This window comes from Strongylocentrotus purpuratus, unplaced genomic scaffold, assembly GCF_000002235.5.
Source record: "Strongylocentrotus purpuratus isolate Spur 01 unplaced genomic scaffold, Spur_5.0 spur5_scaffold_12, whole genome shotgun sequence".
NCBI lineage: Eukaryota > Metazoa > Echinodermata > Echinoidea > Camarodonta > Strongylocentrotidae > Strongylocentrotus > Strongylocentrotus purpuratus.
Genome location: NW_022145597.1, coordinates 17,107,186 through 17,116,109, shown reverse-complemented (window position 1 = coordinate 17,116,109; position 8,924 = coordinate 17,107,186). Strand labels below are relative to the sequence as shown.

At 42.1% G+C, this 8,924-nt stretch overlaps 1 protein-coding gene across 1 annotated transcript; it reads left to right on the top strand.

The window, feature by feature from the left end:
• Nucleotides 1-954: 954 nt before the first annotated feature.
• Nucleotides 955-3,257, top strand: LOC115922663. The gene is made up of 2 exons (XM_030981951.1): nucleotides 955-1,086; nucleotides 1,906-3,257. The coding sequence occupies exons 1-2, from the start codon at nucleotides 984-986 to the stop codon at nucleotides 2,553-2,555; spliced, it is 753 nt and encodes a 250-aa protein (XP_030837811.1). The 5' UTR covers nucleotides 955-983; the 3' UTR covers nucleotides 2,556-3,257.
• The last annotated feature ends 5,667 nt before the right edge of the window (nucleotides 3,258-8,924 follow it).

Sequence of the window (8,924 nt, the reverse complement as noted above, 5' to 3'; positions counted from 1 at the left end):
GAAAAGTTAGCGTAGGGTGGTGAAGAGTTAATATTCCAGTTTATCCATAGCCAATGTACATGGCGCTAGGGTGGTGAAAAGTTAGCGTAGGGTGGTGAAGAGTTAATATTCTAGTTTATCCATAGACAATGTACATGGCGCTAGGGTGGTGAAAAGTTAGCGTAGGGTGGTGAAAAATTAATATTCCAGTTTATCCATAGACAATGTACATGACGGTAGGGTGGTGAAAAGTTAGCGTAGGGTGGTGAAGAGTTAATATTCCAGTTTATCCATAGCCAATGTACATGGCGCTAGGGTGGTGAAAAGTTAGCGTAGGGTGGTGAAGAGTGAATATTTTAGTTTATTCATAGCCAATGTACATGACGGTAGGGTGGTGGAAATGTAGCGTAGGGTGGTGAAAAATAAAAGAATAAATATTACCATTTATCCATAGACAATTATTGTACATGACGCTAGGGTGGTGAAAAGTTGAGATCGTGAAAAATGATATCCATAGAAAATATGTACATGACGGTGACATAATGGTGAATAGTTGATGTGATTTGGTATTTAAAGAGTTAATGCCCCCTTTCCCAGAGAAAAGGCATATAATTATGCATGACTTGCTTAATTATAGTGCGGGGATATATTGCAATTCAAAAGAAGATAATAACGTTTTAATTTCTAACATACATGAGGTGAGGTCTTAGTATAATTCTTTGACTTGCCCCTAAGTACTGCGCTTTACCCCCCCCCCCCCTCCATCATCTACTCTCATTATATCCGACCACCTTGCCTATTTTAATTGGTAGCCAGCCATCGTTGCACTGATCCAATACACGAAGAATATAGTGTAGTATAGCGTTTGTATGTTTACAATGCGATCTTTACACTTATCAAATTGGCAATTTTTACACATTGGATGGGCTACCTTCATCTCCGATTAGGTGTGTGAAGAAAAGCTTCACCCACCGAGATCACTATCGACGGCGTTTACAAGGTCGATGTCAGCTCGAGGTGATACTGAGGTGTTCTGGGAACCGCACTTTTCCTGTTACTTCTTCGGTCCCGAAGGGGCGGAGAGGATTGCTGAATTGCCATTTGATGGTAGGTATACCAAGTTCGTGGAGGAATAACAGTTTTATATCGTTGGGTCTACATAGTTATTACGGATAAAGGATTGGGGGGGGGGGGGGGGGTGGGGGGCAGGGGTGAGGTGTGTCCCTCGATCGTACCACAACCTGCAATGTTAGACTCCAAAAGGCACTCCAAAATATTATTTCGGACGTGTGCCCCCCCCCCCCCCTCCCCTGATAATCCAAGATCGGAGGGCCGGGGCGCGTATTTTTGATTTACACGGCAGCGAGGGGAATTTCTCAATTAATTCCAATGAAACCGCTCGCGACGAGTCTAGACTAGACCGAATCAGATTACGAGTACAGCAGTGCAGTGTTAGGGAATGTAGATCTAGAGAAGGAAACGATGAAAGACATCTAAAGGAAAACAAGAAAACAAAATTAATAGTCTAGCTGTCTTATGCAATAAACAGTGACGGCAGTATGATATTATGTGCGACACCATGGCACAGAGAAATCGAGAGCGTGAACATAATATACATGCCCTCGGCCACGTACCAACAACACAGAGTACATCGACAACACAAGTCATATTCAATACAGGCACTACAGACTAGACTCTCCGCGAGCGGTTTCATTGGAATTAATCGAGCTTTTCCCCTCGCTGCCGTGTAAATAAAAAAAATACGCGGCCGGGGCATGTGGATAATGCGACGTGCCGATTCTTTGATTGGTCCCACAAGTCACATGTTTAGACCTTAATATACCCATGGATATTTTCTCTTGTCAGATATAGTTGTATATGATTTACTATTTAGTATTATGCTTTATGATGATTATTTCCCTGTAGGTACTGAGATGACCAACGACAAATATACGTATAGCTACCTCAAGGAGCTACTGCGAGCTGAATACCCTGGGTCAAAGATCCTGTTTGTGAAGGATATGGTAGAAAGTATAAAGAACGATTTCGACGTCGTCGACCGCGGTTATAAACAATCCTTTATCATCCGCCATCCTCGTAAAACATTTCGCTCCTTGTACCGTAGCAATGAGGCGCGAAAAGGGACCCGTGACTCCGTCACAATGATTCAAAGACTCAGGGACATGTATCACATCTTGGAGCGCTTCTACCGTTACGTTGAAGCCGAGTTCGACCAGGGATCCCCTCCTATCATCGACGCCGACGACCTCGTCAATCACCCGGGGAAGCTGCTCCCGAAATACTGCGAAGCCATGGGCATCGAGTACACACCCAAGATGCTGGAATGGGAGAGCGTTGATGCCGAACAGCTTACCTGGCACTGCACCGACATAGGGATCTTTACAAAAGCTGAGACGAGAAATAGTTTGATATTATCAAATGCAATGAAAGGACAAGGTTTTGGCAAGGCTCCCGATCTTACTAAAGATATCGAACTGCCAGCGGCCGTCGAAGCGATGATAAGCTATGCTCTACCAGTCTACGAGAAATTAAATGAACTTCGCATTCAGCCTTAGGGCACATGTCACAGTTGTATTTCCCAGGAGGAAAAAAAAGTTCCCGTCGAAACCATAATCGGCTTTAATGATCGTGAGTTCCAGTCACGGTGGACAAAACTAAGTTAAGACATGTGCGAATACAATAAAGGACATGATTATAGAAGAACTTTGGACTTTTTTTCAAAAGAAAAAACAATGGACTTAAAAAACATCGTTGAGGAACACCAATGAAAGGTATTACTATTACTATTCAGAATTTAATGTATCCCGTCACTGAAGTAATCGTTGAACCACTCTAGGCCTTTTCTCGGCTTTCATAATCATTACAAGTAACTGAATGAATATGATTTATTGTCAGTTAATATTCGAAAGAAACCCAGGGTGGGGAGGACGTTAATTACCTAAATGTAAGAAGGGGTGTGATATTAGCTTACGAGTAGACACGCAATAGCAACTCCTTTTTTCACCTTTGAAGATGAATTACCAATTTACTAATTTAAACCATTCATTCATATACAGTTTTAATTCCTCTTTTGTTCAAAATTATAACTCATAAGTGGAACCATTACTGGACTTCGAATGAACTCGTCTCTATCCTCTATTTTGCATCTTTCGAATCAATTGGATCATTTTAATCCAATTATCTAACGAAGTTCAACATTGAGATTGTTGTAAACAAACGTACTCGGTCTGGCAGACAGACTAAGGCAGGCGCGTACACAGAGGTGGGGGGGGGGGGGGGACGGACGCCCCTGGTTGTTATCCCATTATTTTCTTTAAAGAAATGCAATTGCTAAGGCTCTCGCACCTCTCGTCTATCGTTGTCTAATTCTCTTGAATTTATTTCCTTTTTCTTTTAACTTACAAAACATTTGCAATTTTCTCCTTTTTTTCGGGGGGGGGGGGGGGGGGGCTACAAGCCTGGCAAGAGGGACACTATATTATGCTCACTGCGAAATTGCGTGTCCCCCCCCCCCCCTTTAACGGTAAAAATTTATTTTATTCCTTTTCCGCCTTTTCTCTCTCTCTCTCTCTCTACCCCTTTCCTTCTTTCCCCCTCCTTTTTCTCCTCTTCCCTTTTCTTTTTTCGTTCTTTTCTTCTTCTTTCTCTCTTCCCTTTTCTTTCCTTTTCCCCTCCTTTTTCTTTCTCCCTCCCTTTTCTCCTTTTCTCCCTTCCCATTTCCCCTTCCCCCCTTTTTACCGGGGGGGGGGGGGGGGACGTGCCCCCCTGTGACCCCCCCCTGAATCTGCCACTAGTATAGTTGTATATATGTACTTTACAGGGACGGCGATCCAGGGGGGTGGGGGGGGGGACACTTCCCCCTCAATTTTCTTAGGGGGGGGATCTCTCTCCCCCCCCCGGAAAATTTGAGGAAGTGCAGAAAAAAGTGTATAGCAAATACTGACTAAAGACTTCAACAAAGTTTTAGGCTCTGGAGGGCCCAAGTAAGAGTACAGCGTTTAGACAAATAAAAATGCAAAAATCTTCTCGCTCGGTAACTACACTCTCTCGTATAATATCCTTCTAAGTGTACAAGTAAATACTGTAGAAAAGTGAGGTGTGAAAAAAGTATATTGCTTGTTTTTATACTATTGTTCTGCTTTGAACAAAACTTCAAAAACCTGTGAGAGGTTGGGTCACTTCCGTCACCCTCACCCATCTCCTTCACTATGCACTGGCGTAGAATTGGGGGGGGGGGGGCTTGGGGCAGTTGCCCCGCTAATACAATTCAAACTTGGTTTATTTCTAATTCGAAACCAGTGATTTACAAATGTTGCTGAAATGGCAAGGTGTTTCCCTGGGCCCTGTAGACCCCAAGTACCCTAAGGGGGCCCCTGGTTGCTACTCTGACCGTAATAAAATCCTAAAAAAACCTGGGCCTCTGGGGGCTCCGCCCCATGTTCCCGTCAGGGGCCTAAGGCGGACCCCTGGATGCTAATCTGATCATGATTTAATGCCTAAAAAACCCTTAAATTCTGGGGGCTACGCCCCCTTTACGGTACTCCAATTAGTGATCTGCATGCCAGTGTCACTAATAAGGTTTCAAAATATGCTCATCCAACCGTAATTAAATGCCTAATACCTCTGAGCTTCCGGGGGCTTTTTCCACCTGGAAGCCCCACCGGGGGCCCTAAGGCGAGCCCCTGGATGCTCATCTGACCGTTATAAAATACCTACAACCTCTGAGCTTCGTGGGGCTACGCCCCTGGACCCCACGCCAATTTACGCTCCACTTGCTTCGCTCGCTTTTCTCTACCTGATCGTAAATACTTTAGCCCCCTCCCCCCCCCCCACCCACTTTGAAAAACGTTCCGCGGGGCCTGCATGTAACATGTAAGAGAGCGAGTGATACAGATTTTTTCCTTCGGCCCCCAAATTTTTTGCTTATTACGCCTCTGCTCCCTCGCATTCCCCCCCCCCCCCAAGGTCGTGAAAAGAAATCGCCGCCCCTGGACGTATATTTTCCTGCGTTCTGATTGGTCGGTCGGCTTGACGTATAGTCGTATAGTTGTACGGATAGTGGCATGCTTAGCCCGCCATATATCCCGCCATTTTTACCCCGACTAGCTCGACCTTTACCCTAGGATAACTTGCCTCTGTCTGAACAAGACTATTAAATCGCTTGATATTAAACAAAAAAATGTTTCAAGTGAAGTCTCAATTAATAGAATTGTAGAAGCATTTTTAGAGTAGGCTCAAGTGAATTCCAAGTTTCGGTCCATTGTACATAAAAAGAGTAAAAGAGAAAGTGAGAGAGAAAGGGCGAGAGAGAGAGAGAGAGGGAGAAGAAGAGAGAGACCACTAGAGGAAGAGAGAGAGAGAGGGGAGAGCATGGCATCAAGGGATATGATATTATCCAGATAAAGGGGTCTACATGGATGTGTTGGGAGAGGAGGGGGCAACATTGTCGTTAAGGGGGGGGGGGATTCATTGAGGTTTTTTAATTAGGTATTCTAATTAAAACATTATCGATATCTGTTTCAATTTCCTCTTATTTTGTTACCCTTCCCCCTTTGCCCCTACATTCTCAAAGAGGCGGTGAAGGGAGAAGGGCGGAGGGGAGGGGGAGGGTCACCCTTAAGTTGTTCCAAATATTGTTACTTCTGGATCCACACATTACACGATAATAGTAACACGTGTCAAATAGCCAGGGATTTTATTGTAGGCAGGGGCGCAATCAAATTCATGATTGCCTTTTAAGTCCGTTGTATGGGAATGTGTAGGAGTATTTTAGTGAGGTATTATAAAACATGATTGTATGTCGGTTTCATTTCTGCTGATTATATCTGTCCGCTATCCCCTTTTCACGCATTGCCATTAGACAAAAATATGAGTACTAATTCGTCCATGTCATCTTTATTATTTTTGTTAATGATATAGCGACGCCGTAAACTATGGAGGCCTTTTTCATTCTATTATTTTTCCTCTGACTTTTAGGGGTACATTTTAGCATTACATATTGACCTCGAATGGCGGAAATTGTTTTTGAATGATTGATAGACATTTCTATTCTTAAATTATCATCTACCTGCTCTTTCACAACACTGCATTCATCAGTTTATGATCATTTACTTATCCTAATCATAGTATAATTATATTTGGTTTCATCAATTCTACTAATAGCTGTGTCCATGCCATGGCTCATTAAATGGATAATGATGATTAAGTGTATGTCGTGCACGATTCACGCACCTATGCATGGTCACCGTGGAGATCATTGCATTGACGACCTTCGTCATTGCCTTGTTTTCGTTCACATTCTGCCCCATAAATATTCTCCTTTTCCTTATCCTTATCCTTATCGTCAGGAAATCGCATTCGTTTTGCATGTAGTGATTGTTATTCCTGGTTAGGTGCTTTTCTCATGTCCTTTTTCTTTCAAATTTCATAGACATAGTCTCTAACATCCCATCAAGGTCACTACGTTCTTCGATTTTTGAAATCACTCATGCATAACCGTCCAGGCGCCATTTTGTCCGTTTCTGGTCCATTTTAAGGTCTTTATTTCTTCCTTCCCATCTCCATTATTCTAGATCCTACGAATTTCTAACAAATTCCTCTAGATAGTTTGAGAGATGTTCTTTCATCTGCGACGTATGACTTGACCTTCAAAATGCCATCTTCGTACTCAAAATTGAAATCTGAAACCGACTCCGTCAAAAGTCTCTCAAATTCTTGAAAAATGGACCCCTAAATAATCTAAAACTGCCATAACTTTCTCATATAAATTCCGTTTAGTATATAAATCTCACGGTATCTTTATCTCATAATTGCACATAGCCATGCCAAATGTCACGCTCCAATGGCTTTGCAAAACATAAATAGCGCCCTCTAAAGTTCTGGGAATTGGCTTTCTTTCTGTGGCCGTATCTCCATTATGGCTTGGCAGACCCGTACCCTTTTTGGATTTAGATACTTAATGATATGCCCTTTCCAGCCATATACAAAATTATATACCCTATCACTGACCAAATTTGAGAAAGTTGCCCTCCAAATTCGCCATTTTCAAGAAAATTCCGAAATAACTTCAACTTGCTCTAAAATGACGATCTTTATACCTACATCAATGAAACTTGACAGATATATGTATCCATATACGTGACAACTGTCTGCTAAGTTTGGTAAATTTCGCTTATGTCAGCGCAAAGTTATCGCCCAAAATGATGTTTTTACTATGCATTACGTGATAGCGCGTTTAATGCATGCATTACATTAGGCGCAGATGACAATGATGTCAAACTGACCGCAATGAAGTGCCCTTTCGAATGATACCAAGTATGGTATATGTTCACACAGAAAATTTTGAGTAAATCGCATTCGAACAAGGGTCACTATACAAATTTCGCCGAGTTTCCGCCCGATCATAACACTTATCGGCCATGACGTCATTTTTTTCAGAATGTTATTTGGTTATGTTAGTATGGGCGGCCGTTCGTTCCAAAGCACGCGTCGCAACATGTTTATCATGCACCAAAACCTATTGGTTTTGCACGCAGTGCTTGCGAGCCCTTTCTAGATCCCTTCCTCTACTCCAATTCCCTTCAAAATTCGTAGGCGTAGTCTCTAGCATTACTTCAAGGTCACTGAATTCGTCGTTCTCCCGAAACCCTCATGCGTGACCGTCCAGGCACCATTTTTTTCCGTTTCGGGCCGTTTTGGTGACCTTTCTTTCGCCCTAACTATCTTCACTACCACAGAGGCTACAGACTTTTTACATATTGCTCTGGATAGTCCGAGAGTAGCTCCTTCGTTTGACACGTAGAAACATGGCGTCATTGCACGCACATCGTTGTGACCCGATTGCATTTCTAGTTCTACCTCATCTCGTTTCCTTTTTGTTTACAATGCTGAGAAATAATGATTTCATTTTGGCAGGTTCGCAGTTCAGTGAAAATTGCCCCTGTTAAAGGTATTTTATGTCTTTTTTTATTATTCTAATGGGAAACCGTTAAATGAAAAGCCATGGTCCCATAAGGAAACAAAACATATTTTTATTTGGAAAAAAGTTCTTCTTTGCTAATCTTCTTCCAACCGCAGAGCATATAGCTCCGTTTAGTCTCATTTGACAACACCCCTTATCGGCAGAGTCCAGCAGCATAACTGGACCCCCCCCCCCAAAAAAAAAAAAAAAAAAAAAAAAAAAACGTTAAAAATTAATTTTTTGTTTAAACGAAAAGCACATCCACCTATCACTAGCTCTTGCATTGTAACACTCATGTCCCATTGACTTTTGAAAGTTCACCATCGTAATTTGATCAAAATAGGTCGCAAGTTCGCCATTACCTATATACCCTTACAAAAAAAATCTATGATATTCCTATGGTACGGCTCTATGGTGAATGGTATTTCTATGATATATTATATGGTAGAATATATTTCTATGGTATACCACACAATTGCTGAATGGTGGAGTTCTATGGTCAGTGGTATATCATTGATGCCGTCCTATGGTGTATGGTATTTCTATGATATATTATATGGTAGACTATATTTCTATGGTATTTCTGTTGAATGGTATCCCTATGGTGGAGGATATTTCAGTGGTAGGTCTATGGTGGATGATGACTTTATGGTATATCTATGGTGGTTATGTGACTCTATGGTGGCTCTAAAGTGAATGGTAGATCTATGGTAGCTCTATGATGGCTGTATGGTGTATAGTATTTCTACGGTATGTTATATGGTAGAATATATTTCTATGGTATTTCTGTTGAATGGTATCCCTATGGTGGTGGATAGTTCAGTGGTAGCTATGGTGGATGATGACTTTATGGTATATTTATGGTGGTTATGTGACTCTATGGTGGCTCTAAAGTGAATGGTAGATATATGGTAGCTCTATGGTGGCTGTATGGTGTATGGTATTTCTACGGTATGTTATATGG

What these genes read in the sequence shown, in the direction of transcription:
- LOC115922663 (XM_030981951.1), top strand. Translation starts at nt 984, where the DNA reads ATGTCAGCTCGAGGTGATACTGAGGTGTTCTGGGAACCGCACTTTTCC. An exon ending in TGCTGAATTGCCATTTGATG is followed by an intron (nt 1,087 to 1,905) that starts GTAGGTATACCA and finishes ATTTCCCTGTAG; the next exon opens with GTACTGAGATGACCAACGAC.